The 17,080-nt window shown below is 45.0% G+C and overlaps 2 protein-coding genes and 1 long non-coding RNA gene across 12 annotated transcripts in view; 2 read left to right on the forward strand and 1 right to left on the reverse strand.

Annotated features, from left to right (window-relative positions):
- RELCH (RAB11 binding and LisH domain, coiled-coil and HEAT repeat containing) overlaps nucleotides 1-14,434 on the reverse strand; it is a 65,783-nt gene extending 51,349 nt beyond the window's left edge. For 2 of the 4 annotated variants that reach the window (XM_083449304.1, XM_083449303.1), the window contains exons 1-2: nucleotides 13,811-14,431; nucleotides 1,735-1,824 (exon numbers count right to left, since the gene is read on the reverse strand). In XM_083449304.1, the coding sequence (XP_083305430.1) occupies nucleotides 1,735-1,824; nucleotides 13,811-14,327 (607 nt within the window). In that variant the 5' untranslated portion in view covers nucleotides 14,328-14,431. Of the gene's footprint in view, nucleotides 1-1,734; nucleotides 1,825-13,810 lie in introns of all 4 variants that reach the window. The other 2 variants (XR_014513352.1, XM_083449302.1) reach the window with 2 other exon arrangements.
- LOC310681760 lies at nucleotides 2,669-6,481 on the forward strand. Its single transcript, XR_014513592.1, has 3 exons — nucleotides 2,669-3,229; nucleotides 3,350-4,559; nucleotides 5,348-6,481. It is a non-coding gene; the product is annotated as an uncharacterized lncRNA (long non-coding RNA).
- A 70-nt stretch (nucleotides 14,435-14,504) lies between the features above and the next one.
- PIGN (phosphatidylinositol glycan anchor biosynthesis class N) overlaps nucleotides 14,505-17,080 on the forward strand; it is an 85,425-nt gene continuing 82,849 nt past the window's right edge. For 2 of the 7 annotated variants that reach the window (XM_083449332.1, XM_083449336.1), the window contains exon 1: nucleotides 15,256-15,624. Coding sequence is in view for 2 of the 7 variants with exons in the window: in XM_083449331.1 (XP_083305457.1) it covers nucleotides 15,552-15,592 (41 nt within the window). In the remaining 5 variants the exon portion in view is untranslated. Of the gene's footprint in view, nucleotides 14,725-15,252; nucleotides 15,625-17,080 lie in introns of those variants that run through there. The other 5 variants (XM_083449331.1, XM_083449335.1, XM_083449333.1 and 2 more) reach the window with 5 other exon arrangements.

Here is a 17,080-nt window from a genome sequence, read left to right on the forward strand (position 1 = left end):
AAATAACACAGCTACCTCCCTGGAATTTGTAGCATGTCAAGTCTTCACAATAAGCATAACCACCTTAGGGGGAAAGGCGTAATCTCTGCCGACAGCAGATATGGAACATGTGGTGAGGTGAACCATACTGGCATCATTGCAGCTTACCATCTCAACATTGGCATCATTGCTGCTTACCAGGCTGGGTTAGGGCTGGCCAGGAGCAGCATATTGCAACCCTGACTATGCCCTGCCCCCAACCCCATCCAGGTAAGCAGATGTTATGCCAGTACCCTGAGAGCAATTCTGACCCACCACAGGTTTTTAAATTGTTTCGTTGCAAACCAACCATAGCCAGCAAAGCAGTAGCCACAGTTTCCAAACCCTTTCTGACAACTGTGCCAGAGATGGAAGGGTGGGAGGAGCTGGAGGCTTCCTGTAGCTCATTCTCCATGGCCTAGTGGAGAATCCACTAGCCTAGTTTGGATGTCAACCTAAATCATAGTTCAGTGTGATAGCTAAACCAGGGCAGCGATTTCTCCATGGAGCTGTGAAGAAATTAAAGTCCCCTCACTTTTCTTTTTCTAAAGCATGTGAGGTAACAAAACTATTGCAGAAGACAGGCAACCAGTTGTTACACAACCACTAAGATCTTTTTATCAAGACAAAACCCATTCTTCTGTGGCTCTTAATGTTTGGCAAGTTCAAGATAAAACAGCATGACACTGCAACATTCAACCCAAGAAGTATACCATATTTTTCCATGTATAAGATGACCCCATGTATAAGATGACTGATGACCCCCCCTTTTTTTGAACCTAAAATTAAGAAATCAATAATTTAAAAGCATCAAACAGAACAACTTTGAGCTTTTGGGAGTGGGAGGTCGCCCTCCAACAAAAGGTGGTTGAACTTTTTTGTGAAGGTTGCCCAAAGTTAGGGTTACCATATTTTAAGAGCTTGAGCCCAGGCCGCCCATACCAGTGCCTGGGGCTGAACTCCTGTGCATTCACAATCCATGTATAAAATGACCCCCAATTTTTGCCTAAATTTTTAAAGCAAAAAACATGGTTTATACATGGAAAAATATGATAATTCTGGAATGTTGACAATCTTTTTAAATGCAATATTCAACCCTGAAAGTATTACGCTAGAATGTTGATCATATAAGGCTTTTGTCTTCACAATCAGTTTTAAAGAAATCAACTTTAAACATTTTTCATGTTTGAATATTATCACAACTTCTAACCTATTTCATTTAGAATTGTACAACACAGTACACTGCTAGTCAGCCTGTTCACGCAAGTCTTTCTGGACCAATAAGGAAACCATTTAGCAGAAACATAAACAGCCATTAAAAGGTTTCATATTTAAAAGGACTTGTCTCTCAACAGCATTTTGTTCCTTACAAAACTAGATGCAGTAGTTGTCTTCAGCTGGACATGAAATGCTATTGCTTTGTGACAATTATTACAGTGACAGTAAAAGACATAAAGCATAAAATGTATCAATGGAACTTTTTTAAAGAACAGGTTTTTTTGTATTAAAAATAAATAAATCAACTAGCCAAAGAAGTACTGTTACAAATTTAATAAACCATTCAAAAATATTCCATGTTACTAGAAACTTTACAAACCATTAAACTTAAAAGGTAACTTTAAAAAAGAAATGTGACACACCTAAAGACTATTTCCAAATAAAAATTCACTGAGCAACATCCACACAATAGTTTATTTTATGTGAAATTTTGCTCACCAGCCAGCCGTTCATCTGTCTCCCTGTTGCCATCATCTGAATATCTTGCAAAGTCCAGTGAGTCAAGAGTGCTAATGCTTCCAGCTCGATCTAAAAATATTTAAACAAACATTTGAGCTTTGTTTGTTCTCCCCATCCTGTACAAGGGTTCCCCAACTGAAGTTAGAGGCTGCACATGGCAAAGGACTTTAAAAAAGCTTTGGGTGGTATTCAACAAAGTTCTATTCAGAATAGACGTACTTAAAATTAATGTATCCAAATTAGTCATTTATTCACTTCAATAGGCCTACTCCAAGTAAAATCTAGTTAAACGCTACCCTGGATGATCTTCCCAGTGCCAGGTTTAAGTTATACCTGTTTTCCTCTCATTACCACAAAACATTTCACTGCCTGTTTGCCTCAACTTTCTCTCACAAAAATGTGTTCTCTTTGAGCATGATCTTCTGTTTAGACAGGGAAAAGAATGAAAAGAAGTCAATTTAGAGACAGGACAGGTATTGTAAGCATAGTAACAATTCCTCTGAAAACAAGAGTTCATGCCGAATACCTATATATAACAGCTGTAAAGGGCTGGATATAAATCTAACAATAATAAGAGGAGTTTCCCTGATGATCAGGAAGAGGAAGACAGCAAGAAAAAATATGGGGACAGGAATGTCTCAAATAGCAGCATGTTTCCTTTTAGGCTGCTTATACTACACCCATGTTTGAAACATACACAAATTCAGTGGTTAAAGAAAACACGCTAAATGTAGAATTGCAACACAAGTTTGAAACCTATTTAAATGCAAAAAAGAAGAAAAGTCAATTCTGCACAGGAATTGTAACTCTAAACCAAGCCACGAAACAGGAGAAGGAACTGAGCTGTGAGTAACACCTGCATGAAACTAGTTAGAAACAGTTTAACAGAACTGTAAAGAAATTAAAAAGGGCAGGGAAATAAATCTCTTTGCAGTACCGTATTGGCCCAAAGATAAGCCAAACCTGCTAATAAGCCGCACCTTTAAAATTCAAGGGAGAAAAAAAAAGACAATACCCAAATATAAGCCGCTACCTTAAAATTCCGCAGGCACTCACACCCATAAATGGCAAATGTAGAAGAAAATCCTATGGGTACCATTCTCCTGCGCTCCTGGGCTGCTTCCTGTGGGGTAGCCACGCTGCTTTGCTGGCGGCCTTCCCCCTGCTTTATTGCTGCACCCCCACTGGCCCTCGTGCTGGCATCCTGGGAGGCGGGGGGTGCTCTCCATTCCAGCCTTGGAAGGCAAGGCAGGAAGGCGGACCTAGGGCAGCTCTTTCAGCAGCGATATCGTAAGGTTGGGAATATAAGCTGCACTATAACTTCACGGTCGGAATTTGGGGAAAAAGTGTGGCTTATATTCTGGCCAATACGGTAAGTGTGTTTTATACTGTAATATCTGAAACATTGTTTTATACTATGCAGTTAGCATGTTACACTCTAAGGTTTGTCTAGCTCAGTGTTTCTCAAACTTGGGTCCCCAGCTGTTGTTGGACTACAACTCCCATCATCTCTGACCACTGGTCTTGCTAGCTAGGGATGATGGGAGTTGTAGTCCAACAACCGCTGGTGACCCAAGTTTGAGGAACACTGGAGTCTAGCTAAACGAGAAACTTAAAATTAAATGATTACATGGCTGGCTTCAAGGAGATCCGCTTCTTTTACTTCACTGGGCACAGAGTAGATGCAAAATATCAACTTCCTTTCTTTAGTAATATTTTACTAAGAACTATTTATGCATTACTCTGGGGGTGGGAGAATTGGAATACTTTATCAGGAAACTGGAAAAGAATCATAAACTGAGGGACAGACAAAACACATTATAGTAACAGAGTCGTACCTTGGATTCCGATGCCTTGCAAGTTGAACGTTTTGGCTCCTGAACGCTGCAAAACCGGAAGCGAATGTTTCGGTCTGTGAACGTTCTTTGGAACCCAAACGTCTGACGGGGCTTCCGTGGCTTCCAATTGGCTACCGGAGCTTCCTGCAGCCAATCAGAAGCCGTGCTTTGGTTTCCGAACGTTTTAGAAGTCGAATGGACTTCCGGAACAGATTCCATTAGACTTCCAAGGTATGACTATAATATTTCTGGGAGTGGGGGAGTATTATAGCTGTAATCATATACACTTACTTAGGAGTAAATGCCCCTGAAGTTAATGGAATGTGCCCATTGTAAATGCAAGAGCTGTATAGTCTTATAATTGTTAAGTCATCACACAGGTCTTAATATAGAACTAAATAAAAAAAATTAATTTTTTTTTTAAAGATGCCATTATTCTGGTGCTATCAACAGGATGCACTGAAATCACAAAACTGCTCTCCATCTAAATTGCCAGTTTTCTCTTCTGCTCCATCTATCCTATTTCCTATAATAATCTGTACTGAGTTGTTCCTTCTGTACCTTGGCCTGGCTGTAGCTTGTTTCTTAAGTCAGCCTCTTGAACAGTTTCTGCCAAGCACAGAAACTCTCCAAACTTCCATATTCCTGGTCAACAGGTAGAACAAGTTTTTTTGAAATTACTTCACAAAACTCCACACCTTTACTTTACACTGACTTGCTGCTATTATTCATGCCAGAGGTAACCGCTTCAAATCCGAGAAAAATAACGTGTTGATCAGTTGAGGTGAAGTAAAAGGCACTAAGGAGATTTGGTAATTTTAATGAAATGAGAATAAGCAACTTTTCAAGAGTTTCCAAGAATGCAAACAAAACTGGCAGTAGAATTTATTTTCCCAACACTTTGTCTTCCTGAAAACTTACAAGCTATCTTTATCACGTAGGGACTCCATTTAATGTTGATATACCGTATTTTTCGCCCTATAGGACGCACCGTCCCATAAGGCGCACCTAGTTTTTTTGGGGGGAAATAAAGGAAAAAAATTATTTCCCCCCCAGGCGCGGGGTTGGGGAAGCCCGAGCTTCCCCCGACCCCAGCCCCCAAACAGGCAGCTCTCTGCAAGCAGTGGGAGCCCAGTGCTGGCTCCCGCTGCTAGCGGAGACGTCCGCGAAGCCTGGACGCGCTGAGCTCAGCGCGCGCAGGCTTCAGCATGCAGGCACCCCTCCGCCAGCAGCGGGAGCGCTCCCGCTGCTGGCGGAGAGGTCCGCGAAGCCTGGACGCGCTGAGCTCAGCGCGCGCAGGCTTCAGCATGCAGGCACCCCTCCGCCAGCAGCGGGAGCGCTCCCGCTGCTGGCGGAGAGGTCCGCGAAGCCTGGACGCGCTGAGCTCAGCGCGCGCAGGCTTCAGCATGCAGGCACCCCTCCGCCAGCAGCGGGAGCGCTCCCGCTGCTGGCGGAGAGGTCCGCGAAGCCTGGACGCGCTGAGCTCAGCGCGCGCAGGCTTCAGCATGCAGGCACCCCTCCGCCAGCAGCGGGAGCGCTCCCGCTGCTGGCGGAGAGGTCCGCGAAGCCTGGACGCGCTGAGCTCAGCGCGCGCAGGCTTCAGCATGCAGGCACCTCTCCGCCAGCAGCGGGAGCGCTCCTGCTGTTTGCGGAGAGGTCCGCGATGCCTGCATTCGCCCCATAGGACGCACCCAGATTTCCCCTTCATTTTTGGAGGGGAAAAAGTGCGTCCTATAGGGCGAAAAATACGGTAGTTGAAACAGATGTTAACATGCATTCAGTTTGCAAGATCTTTGATTACTGCGGTAGACACAAGTCTTCTGTCAGCACACAGGTGCGAAGTGCTTTTATTTTAAGACTGTGGTGGGGTACCTTTTTGTGCTGGGTCTGTATTCCTTTGGGAGTGGGAAATCTCACAGGGACCACATACGAGAGGCAGATTGAGTCAGAGCTAGCAGTGGGCTACCCATCTTCTTTCAGTCACCTCGTCTTTCCCTACCACTGAAGATCTGGCATGCAGTAAAATGTCCCATTCTTTCAAATGGTTTATGTTCTCTATGTTTCATTGTGGGACACAGGAGATTTTTGAGGTCATGGGTCTGGCAGTGCATGGAGAAGGCAAACATCTCCCAAACTGCCTATTCAAAATCACTCTTACATATGCAGCAATATAGTTTAGGGGGAAAGGTACTATCAGCATGAATAGGAACTTTCTTGGCTGCTGCTGCTAATGCTAATTTCTGCATGAGCATGACTAAGGACAAGAGGCTGTTGGTCAGCAGTTCTCCACCCTTGATTTAACAATTTGCAACTAAGGGAATATAAATAGCAGACATCTTTTAAAATATTCTGCAATTTATAGTCTTGTAAACAAGTCTGTCTGTGAATGCTCTCTTCCGCTTATCAGGAGGGAGTGACCATGAAACAAGCGGCTGTGGAGAAACATCAGGGGAGTGCAAAAGACTACCGTGACTGCTGCCAATCTGTGTGTATCCTCTAGTAGCTGTACACATTTATGAAGAGCATGTGTGTAGGGGCTGAATTTGATGTGTACTGCCAGCCTATGTACGTTCACACACACACCATCAGGAGGCAGCATACAAAGTGAAGCGCTGCATTTTGCTTAGATAAAAATAGTGCAACACTATCATGGTTGCCAACCTTGGCCTACAACCATTGTGAGCAAGGAGGCAACAAGTTAAGCAGGCCCAAGCATTTGCCTTTTTATTCTTTTCTTCTTTTTTATTGATTTATCATAAACATATTGACCAAGCATTTGCCACTCAGCCTATTACTACTACCCACTGCAAGCAATTGCTAGGACAACTGCTACTTACCCCAGACAAATAGGCTGCTTTAGCTGTGGCTTCACTTGGCAGAAAAATCAATAATACCAGTGTTAAGATTGGGTTGCAAGAAAAAAAGTGACTTTCCTAGTTATTAAATTGGTAAGCATGCGTTGAGACTCGAGTCCTAAATCTTTTCCCCCTCTCGTCCTTCTGTAATTCTGCATAAAATGCCATTATGGGTTTGTGGACCAACTACTGAACTTTAGTGAAGAGATACTGCATTCTAATTATTCAGCACCCAATTTTATTAAAAATTATCAATCAAATATTTGATTCTCCATCAGACAATGCCTGATGGAGGCTTTTCAGTCTTTTCAGAAGAAACCTAAGCTTCTTGGAATGTTTTATACTGGACTTGGTGCACTGAATCAGTTTGGGAAGCTTTTTTTTGGTGGGGGGACGGACCCAGAAAGTTTTATTTGACTAGAACTTTGATTACAATAAACCAAAATTAATCTATCATAGAGTTATGACTCTTTTTTGATGCTGCAATGAAAATGAAAATGGAATGCAAAATGATTAACTGGCTGCACAATATGATGAACAAGAAGTAATAATTAAAACATTCAATCCTATTTAGGTGGGGTAGCTATATAATAATCTAATGTCCTTCTTGAAGTACTAAGCTGGAATGATTTTAAATGAAGCCTTGTTTCTCAAGCTGAAAACATAATTCTACAGTAACAGCAGATAATCATGTGCTTTCCAGTGCAAACTTTTTTCAGTGGTTAATTATTCAACAACAGACTTGATTTCCCTTGCTAGAGTAATACTTGCACTTCTCTGGTTCTGTTTTAAGCTACTGTGCATATGAGGAGTAATTATATTTTCTTATTTCATGCTGGGAGTTGTTATCTGAGGCATCTCTGAGGAATATGAAACAGTTAAGCCCATCATTTCCCAAAACGTTCTGAAGTCCTTGAAGAAACGCAAGCCCTAGAATTTTTACAGTGCCTTTAACTCTGTTAAGCCTGGAATATGACTTTGGAGCCCTTCAGCTGTAATAACCATAATAGTGAACCATAGTCAGGATTAGAACAAGGGGAGTGGGGCAGAAAAGTGTCCCCGCGTGCCCGCCTTGTGGGTTTAATAAATGAGGCTGGATTGCTGTGAACAAGAAATGGGGAGGGATAAAGAGACAACTCCTCACTTTTGCAAACACTTGTATTTCAGAAGCCCAAAGGAAGCAAGTGCTTAGTTTACTTTTCATGTTAGAATTAGAATGAGTGCAATTTTGATTAGTAATATCTGAAAGGTTATGCCCTAATCAAAATATGGAATACAAGAAGTTTCTTCCACATACATTCTTCTTAGATAGTCATTAGCTCTGGTCAAGTACACCTGAATTACAGACCAACACGGTAAATGCTGTAGAAGCATTTCCACGAGTACATCATTCTGCTGCTAGCTGTCCTGGGACAGAGTTAAAGCAGACAGTAACATACTAGAAGAAAATTGTCTAAAAGAAGCAGAAAAGGGAACACACGCTACTCATTAAATGACACAAACACAATACATCTGAAATCTTACAAATATTTACTAACCATTACAACCCAACTTTAAAGGTAAAGGTAAAGGGACCCCTGACCATTAGGTCCAGTCGTGACCGACTCTGGGGTTGCGGCACTCATCTCGCTTTATTGGCCGAGGGAGCCAGCGTACAGCTTCCGGGTCATGTGGCCAGCATGACTGAGCCACTTCTGGTGAACCAGAGCAGCGCACAGAAATGCCATTTACCTTCCCACCGGAGCGATACCTATTTATCTACTTGCACTTGATGTGCTTTTCAAACTGCTAGGTTGGCAGGAGCTGGGACCCAGCAACGGGAACTCACCCCATCGTGGGGATTCAAACCGCCGACCTTCTGATCGGCAAGTCCTAGGCTCTGTGGTTTAACCCACAAGCCCAACTTTACAGCATTTTAAACTACTACATACTGTTCATGCCTGCAGAGTATGAGTTACAGAAATTGACAAATGCTGGCCTTAATGAGAATGGAATTTTAATAATTCTAAGCTAGAATCACCTACAAAAACACAATAGCCGCTCAACAAAAATAGCACTTTTTCTGAATATAGTCTTGTTTTCCACTATTAGCACCTTGTTTCCATTCCTCATGAATAGTGCATAACTTCCAGATCTCCAGATAGAACAATGCTCAACCATATATTCTCCAAGAAAGCAATTGTAGGGGCAGAGAGGGCTGAATTGAGAGATCCTGAAATCCAGGTTTCCTCCATGTCAAAAACCAATGTCTAGAGAAAGAGGCAGTAGAACTGTGCTGCTGGCTTTGCTTGCTCTGTTCAATGTCTTGCGTGTCCACGCTGCCTGGACAGCCATGTGTTTCCATGAATTTACATATAACAAAATCTTAAACAAAAGCAGCTACTACCTCACTCCTTCAACACAATTGGGACCTGGAATCACCTATAATCATAGAATTGTAGAGTTGGAAGGGATTCCAAGGGTCATCTAGTCCAACCCCCTGCAATGCAGGGATCGCAACTAAGGCATCCATGACAAATGGCCATCCAACCTCTGCTTAAAAACCTCCAAGGAAGGAGAGTCAACAACCTCTTGAAGGACCTGTTCCACTCTTGAACAGTTATTACTGTCAGAAAGTTCTTCCTGATGTTTAGTCAGAATCTCCTTCCTTGTAACCTGAAGCCATTGGTTTGGGTCCTACCCTCCAGAGAAAACCAGCTTGCTCCATCTTCCATGTGACAGCCCTTGAGATATCAGAAGATGGCTATCAGATCTCTGAGTCTCCTCTTTTTCAAGGCTAAACATACCCAGCTCCCTCAAACATTCCTCATAAGGCTTGGTTTTCAGATCCTTAATCATCTTGGTTGCCCATCTCTCTACTTGTTCCAGCTTGTCAATACCACATAGGGGTTCTGGCCTTTGTTAGGCTTTTGCTATGCCAGGGGTGAGGAACCTGTGGGCCAAATGCAATCCTGCAGGCCTCTCAATCTGACCTTCAGGACTCTTTCCAGGTCATACCCTTCACCGGCCCTGCACCAAGCTCTCCTTGACTGCTTTTACCTTGCTTGGAATATGTCCTTGAACTGTGATAATGCCTCTTGCTTGCCTGGATGGAAAGATATGTGCATGAGTGTGAATGTAGAAACTTCTGGCTTTTGAGTGACTGGAATGTAGCCAACTGTAAAGAGCCACATCCCTCATTCCATCCACGACTGACAGGAGGCCCCCAGAAAGTTGCCCATGAGGCAATGTGGCCCTTGGGCTGAAAAAAGTATTCAATCCCTGTGCTAGACATAAATCCATGTCAACGCTGAGAAACCCAGAGGTGTGCTCAGGGCTATGGAAAACATCAGGAGCACAATCCTGTTGTCCCTTCTCCATGCACAGAATCTACACATGAAAAACCACAAGGCATTCTTAGCTGTGACAAAAAAGAGCATTCTTCCTCCTTCCTTCCTCCTGATTGCATGTGCAATGAAAATGTAAAACTTCCAGGCTCAGTCCAGAACAAACTGCAGTTCCCATGTTCCAATTTAACAGGAAACTGAGATTTCTTCAGAACTGGGAAGTGTTACTTCTCACCCTCACATGTGGAGGGAAGGGAGAGAGTGGTGTGATTCCACCTTCTGAAGTTAGTGCCAAAGCAATAAATGAAAAATTCACCCCTACTGGCATTCTTCCTATTTCAAAAGGAGCTTATAGTATAATTGAACATTTTTATAGGGTAAAATACCAAACAACATTTCTCCTTGGCTAAACCAAGAATGCCACCATAAATTCAAAAAGATCCTGCTGCAAACACTGAATAAAACAACATCTCAGAAAATGTGACAGAGGTACCATATCTATTCTTCATTAATATGGTCTCAACCAAAACAATAATTTATGTTAATAAAGCTATCAAACGATGAGAATAACTGTACTTTCAGATCAGTATCACACCTGTATTTATGCCAACATGGTGCTAAAGAATGAAAGCAAAATAGCATTCAGTATAATTAGATATGAGGCTAGCTGCATTGAGCCGTTTCCTAACCCCAAAATGTATCAAATAATAGACTCTGTCATTTGTGTCATACCACACTAATACTAGTGCAAAAATATGTTGGTACTGCTACTAAGCATGGTTAACACCTCTAAATACTGGGGGGGAAACAGGAGTTATGTAACATAAGTAGCTTCAAGGACCATATGTTTCCATACTTGCTTTAGGAACAGGTATTTTAAGACAGAGTTTGGGTCCATTCCACCTATACAATTCTAAAAATTGATTCTTATAATTTGCTAGTGAATACATGTGTTAAGATCTGTTCATGGGAGTAAGTCTAACTTCTGAGAAGCATAACATGGAGGGAGAGAACAGACACGCAATTATAGCTTAACTTTTGTGACCCAGAAGATTTCAAGTTGCAATTTTCCAGTTTACAGATGGAAGCAATGCTCCCACCTGAGTTAGTTGATCATGAGAATGGAATAGTCACATGAACAGTGTTTCTGCAGACATCTGACCCCAGCATTTCATCAGAACTGACTAGGAGCTGTTCCCTCTTACTTCCAAGAATATAGATTAAGAGTCATAGCTGGAAAGAACAAAAATTGTTCCATATATTAATATTTCCCCTATGTACCTACACTTGTCTTCCAAGCATCTGATAATGCTTGTTGAAATGCCAATGTGGATAGTTCCTGTAACTCAGGAAGTTCTGAGATGTACTTGGGAAGTTCTCTCACTCCAATGTGTCTTATGATTAACCCAAGTTATTTCCATTTTATCCAGAACACAACATAATCCTATTGACCCTATAGATAAAACTAATACAATGGCACATCCAACAGCTTCTGTATGAGCATCTGTTTTATCTACGGTATATCCTGGCAATGGTAGAAACATTTCAGTCAAAGTTGAGTTTCTGCAGATACTTGTGCATACCCGAATGCTCACTGTACCTTTCCAACAAAATACACAGAAACCAGCTAATATTCACTTCTACAGGAATACCCATTTCCCAATTCAATGCCTCAGCGTCAGCCATGCCTCCATCATTAAACAAGACACTAACACTTATGTCAAATGATATCAATAGCCACTTCTACTACTTAAGGTACTGTTTCATGGGTGCAGTGAAACAACATCATGCCAGTTATTTGAAGGAACTAAACACAAAGCAAGTAATATGAACACAGTGTTTTCTATTTGGACAACTACTATTGTGATATAAAGAGCAACATCCAATGATGACTGCCCACTTGCACAATGGAAATCCACTTCACAATGAGACTTCTAGTTTAGCCTTCTTCCCTGCTCCAGCACCTTGAATGCTCCCAATGTCTGCTCTGGAACGTTCCTCAGGCCTCCAAAGCAAATTCTGGAAGCACATGAAGGCTATAGGAGGAAGAAGAGGCCCCATTGCAAGAGCAGGAGCCTGGATCTAACCCAATGTTAATTGGTTATGATTCCTTGGGTTTTCCTGATAACCCTGGCTTGGTGATTCAGCACCAAACTGCAAGTGACAGGGGAGTCAGTTTTCACTTTTATAAGGCAGAAAGTGATTCAGAAGAACCTGACCCGACCCAACATCTAGCCTTGCAAAAAGAAAGCAAAACCCACACAGATCAGGAATAGTCATGGCTATTCTTGTCACCTCTGCAGATGTGTGAATAATCAGCACAGCCTGAGCTCATGATGATATGCTACTTGCAAGAATGAAGAAGATCAACATGTACATCCAATTCTATACTGTTAAAAACAGATGCTATAAGAAGATGGCAGCGACTACAAGAATCTAGCACCATTAATGTTTAGAAGCAATAGCCTCTGACCTAGCAGCCCTGTCAAAGTAATATACCTGCATGAAGCCTGATGACCTGCAACCCAACCTATATTTACTCAGAAGTAATTTCCATTGAGTTAAATGGGACTTTTACCCAGGTAAGTATGCATAGGGTTCCAGTCTTAATAGTACTATCACACAACCCATCTTCACACTAAGGCAAGTTCTTCCCCTATAGCAAGATCTATTGGGATGCGAGGGTTAGGCTCCTGCAGAGCTCTGGCTGAGCTGGGAGGGAGTTATACTCTCTTAACTACTTAATCCTTGGACTCAGCCAGGAAGTATCTTCTCTCTCATCCCAGGAGAGCTGGGACCTAGATGGCTGAGCAGATTTCAGAGGCTCTTAAACTGGGATAAGCCCTGACAAAGCAGCGTGGCAGAAGAAGGACCATGGAGGATGGATCCTCAGCTCAGTCGTGTGACTTGGCAACCTGGCATTAAGTTAAGGCATCAAAAAGGGTGGTGCATCTCAAGCACTACTTTAAAAGTTTGTTTTCTCTCTGCCAGGCTTAGGTAGGCTCTGCTAGCAGTAGTCCCACTGCTGAACTGAGTAGCTTTGCGCCGGCTCATTCATACCAGCTCCTTGTTTACAGGACTGCTCCCTAAGTGTGGCAAACAACACCATGTTGACCAGGGTTTTTTAAAAAGTATTTTTTAGCAGGAACACGGGGAAACTGAGTTCCCTTACCTTTAAAAAAATTAATATATTTTTTTTAGTCTTGGGGGGGGGGGGGCTGGAATGGATATATACCCAATGCCTGAGCCAAATATCCACCTATATCTGTAATCCTGAAAGACCTACACTGGCTCCCAGTACGTTTCCGAGCACAATTCACGGTGTTGGTGCTGACCTTTAAAGCCCTAAACGGCCTCGGTCCAGTATACCTGAAGGAGTGTCTCCACCTCCATTGTTCTGCCCGGACACTGAAGTCTAGGGCAGAGGGCCTTCTAGCGGTTCCCTCGCTGCGAGAAGCCAAGTTACAGGGAACCGGGCAGAGGGCCTTCTCGGCAGTGGCACCCACCCTGTGGAATGCCCTCCCACCAGGTGTCAAAGAGAAAAATAACTACCAAACTTTTAGAAGACATCTGAAGGAAGCCCTGTTTAGGGAAGCTTTTAATGTTTAACAGGTTATTGTAGCCAATTCTAATCCAGGTCATTGTCTGCTTGAGTTGGGTGCAAATGGCCCTGCAATAAACTTGATGGTGAGTTCCCCACCCTGATTTTCCCTAGGAAAAAACTGATGTTGAACTATATGATGGTACAAACTTACTGACCTAACTTAAGCAGGGCATTGGGGGTGGGGTGCAGTGGAGTGAGCCCAACCCGGGTATTACCTTACACGTGCCAAACCCACCGCTTGCTTTCAAAAACAAACCCTGCCAGGCTCACCTCCCTTCCTGCCACAGCTGACAGGTGCTCCTCCGAGGCAAAAAAGGAGGAGTGCATCGAAACCAAAACAACTCGCCAAGGTCAACCAAGGACCGAGTCGGCGGTACTTAGCTACCCTTTTATTTTATTATGTTATTTGTTTCCCTCCACAAACCAACTTACGGAGCTGTCCTGCTGCGCCGGGCTCCTTCCCCACTCCGGCCCCCGCCAGTAGCCCCGGGGCCGCTGAGGCCGGCGGGGTGGGCGCCGTCGTCGTCCCCCCTGAGCCGCCTCCTCCTCCTCCCTGGCGCTCGAAGTTGCCCGGGTTGGAGAAGTAATCCCTCAGGCGGGGGAGCTCCCGGCCGCTCTCCAGCAGCTCCGTGTGCAGCTCCAGCGCCGTCAGCACGAACTGGTCGCGCAGCAGCTGAGCCGCCAGGGCGTCCACGGGGACCCGAGGCGGCTCCTCGGCCTGCAGGGAGGAGGGAGGCGGCAAAGGCAGATGCTGCTGCTGCTGTTGCTGAAGGGGCGGCGGCGGCGGCGAAGAGCAGGCCGACGAAGGCAGCGGGAGCGGAGCGGCCGTTCCGCCGCCGGGGTCGCTGCTGCTGCTGCCTCCGCCACCGCCGGGCCGGGCCTCGTCGGGGTCCGACTCCTCGGAGTCGCTGAGGAAAGGGTTCACCCCAGCAGCCCCCGCCGCCGCCATCTTGGGAGCAGGGGAGGCGCCCCAAGCAGCGCTCCCCCCTCCCCCGACAGAGCCCCGTTACCACAGCAGCCGACGGCGCCCACCAACCGCCCGCCTCCTCCTCCTCCCTCCTCAGAGCTCACAGCTTCTTCCTGGTCTCGCCTCTCGCGAGAGTTGCCGCCCGGATGCTTCCGGTCTCCGGCGTCCTCGCGGAGCGTTATAGACTTTCGAAAGCTACAGAGGGGGCGGCTCGTCTTGTTTTCTGGGCATACGAGAGGTTTCGTTTGGTCGGCGTGGGCGCTGTTCCCCTTTCCTTCCTCGTGGGGAGAAATCGGCAGCTGCTTGAAAACAACCACGAGCCTACGGAGGGGAAAAAAGCAAGGCTTTAGGGTTGCTCAGAAAAAGAAGAGGAGAAAAGGTAGAAGCAAATACATATTCATATCATATCTGTTTTAACTCGCTTGCCTTTGAAGAAGGCCCGCTGGGCTACCTGACATGAGATTGCATCCTGCGTCTTATTTCAGGCGGTAGATACCCTTTTTTCTCAAAACAATGCAAAAAAACAACAACAAAAAACCGAGGATGCAGAGACCATGTTTGTTCCCCTTGTGTTGCATCGGTGTGACGGTGGTGGCTGGGATGCATTGTAGTCCATTCTTATTATTATTCCTACATTGTAGGTCGGGCAGGTGAATGCTGCTTTTTTTCCCCTGACAGCCCTGAAATGTCAGGACTGTGCTGAAGCGGAGACTGAGAGGGGTAAAAAAACAAAAACTCCAGCGTGTTTGTATTTAAATAAATTAGAATTACTTTTGCAGCCATCACCACAAGCGCCGGTGTGTTTTATCCCTTCCTGGCCGAAATCCAGTGCAGAAATTGACCATGTGCATATGAAGCCTTTTGGTTTCCGATCTGACAGTTGCACCAAACTGGGTTGCGGTCAACTTCAAACCCGCCCCATAGTTATGGGAGCAAACAATAGTTTGGTTGCAAACTACTCTTTCTCCCAAAGTGCAAAACGGCTATTTCAAAAAAAACAACAACCGAGCACGAGGTTTGTGAGAGTCGACGTGCGTTATACTCTTCACGTTTCTCTCTCTGGAGGCACAGGCGGTGAGCAGGATGTGCACACCTGTCCCACTGGGCTCTACCTGTGCATCATGAACATGCAAGATGCATGATTGACGGGGGAGGACACTTTTTCCCTCTTCCTCCTCCTCGCTCCCTTTCTCCGGGGATCTCGCGATGCCTTTCCCGAGGCCCTTTGACGCGCGCCGGGGTGCCTGGTAAGGGTGCAGAAGCGCCTGCTTCCGAACGTGTGAGTAGCGGAGGAGGACGCGTGTCTGCGCGCGAGCCCCCGCACCCCACTCCACTCGCAGGCGACCACGCTTTGGCTGGGGGTCGGATGTAAATGGGGCTTGTTCTCCTCGCTTCCGCATCTCCCCCCCAGGAAACCCACTGATTCTTCAGACTCCTCCCTGACATCTCATGAAAGGCTGTTTGCCAGATGTTGCTGATGGGGGATGGCGCCTCTTGCTAAACGAAGGATGGGCAAGGGTCCTCTCTCCATCACTGCCTGCTGTTGCGGGCTGGGGGATTGGGATCCTTTTTTCCCTCTGAGAAAAATTGCTTCTCATCTGCAGCCTTCCTGGTATGTGTTCGGTGGTTCCCCACTCATCCACCCTCTCCCACCTTCGCCTCTGTCTTCTTGGAGCCCATGAGTGCTTTATCTCCTTTCTCTGGACCCTTAGTATGTTCTCCCCTCAGTTCTTTGCCCTCCATTTTTCTCCCTTTTTTTTTTTTGCTTCTTCTGCTTGCGCCCCAGTGCTTGACATCCCCACCATTGCTAGTCACTGGTTGGGGGAGGGAAGAGTGTTTAGACAGTAGCAGACCTTGGGGTCTCAAATGTCAGTGGCGTCCTGTGGGGCCCCAAAATTCAGTATGCCCCCTACCTCTCACTTTCCATTTTGCATCATGGTTGTGGCGTCCCTGAGGCTCTGGGCCAAGTGCTACTGAACTGCTTAAAGGTAAAGGGACCCCTGACCATTAGGTCCAGTTGTGACCGACTCTGGGGTTGCGGCGCTCATCTCGCTTTATTGGCCGAGGGAGCCGGCGTACAGCTTCCGGGTCATGTGGCCAGCATGACTAAGCTGCTTCTGGCGAACCAGAGCAGCGCATGGAAAGATTGAGCTCCCTTAAATCCACCTCTGGTTTAGATCTGCAGCATGAGGGGGTCTGAAGTATATATAAGACTACTCTGGAGGACCCAGAGCTTGGCACACCCACCCCGCAGCTTTGAATACATCAGGGCTGCCATTTTGTGTCCTGGCAGAATAAATAATAATAATAGTAAAATAATCATAATAATAATAATTTACTTATATGCCACCCATCTCACTGGGTTGCCCCAGCCTCTCTGGGGCAAAATATAAAAACTCTAGCAAAATATAAAAACACAATAAGACATTAAGCACTCCTGTTATCAGAAGCTTTGTTCAAAGAACAGTGTTTTTTAGCTGCAGTGGTTGCCAGCGGACTTTAAGGATCAAAACCTCAGATTGTTCTGTGAACTGCCCTTTTTTCTGTGAATCGCCCCGAGACCTCTGGGTATAGGGTAGTATATAAATTTAATAAATAATAATAATAATAAAAACCTCAGAGTAGTCTTATATATACTTTACAGCAAAATAAGCAAATAAACAAGGCTTTTAAAGGGAACAGAACTCACAGATCATGGAACACAGAATCACAGAATTGTAGACTTGGGACCCTGA

This window comes from Podarcis tiliguerta, assembly GCF_965153285.1.
Source record: "Podarcis tiliguerta genome assembly, chromosome: 7".
NCBI classification, from domain to species: Eukaryota; Metazoa; Chordata; class Lepidosauria; order Squamata; family Lacertidae; genus Podarcis; species Podarcis tiliguerta.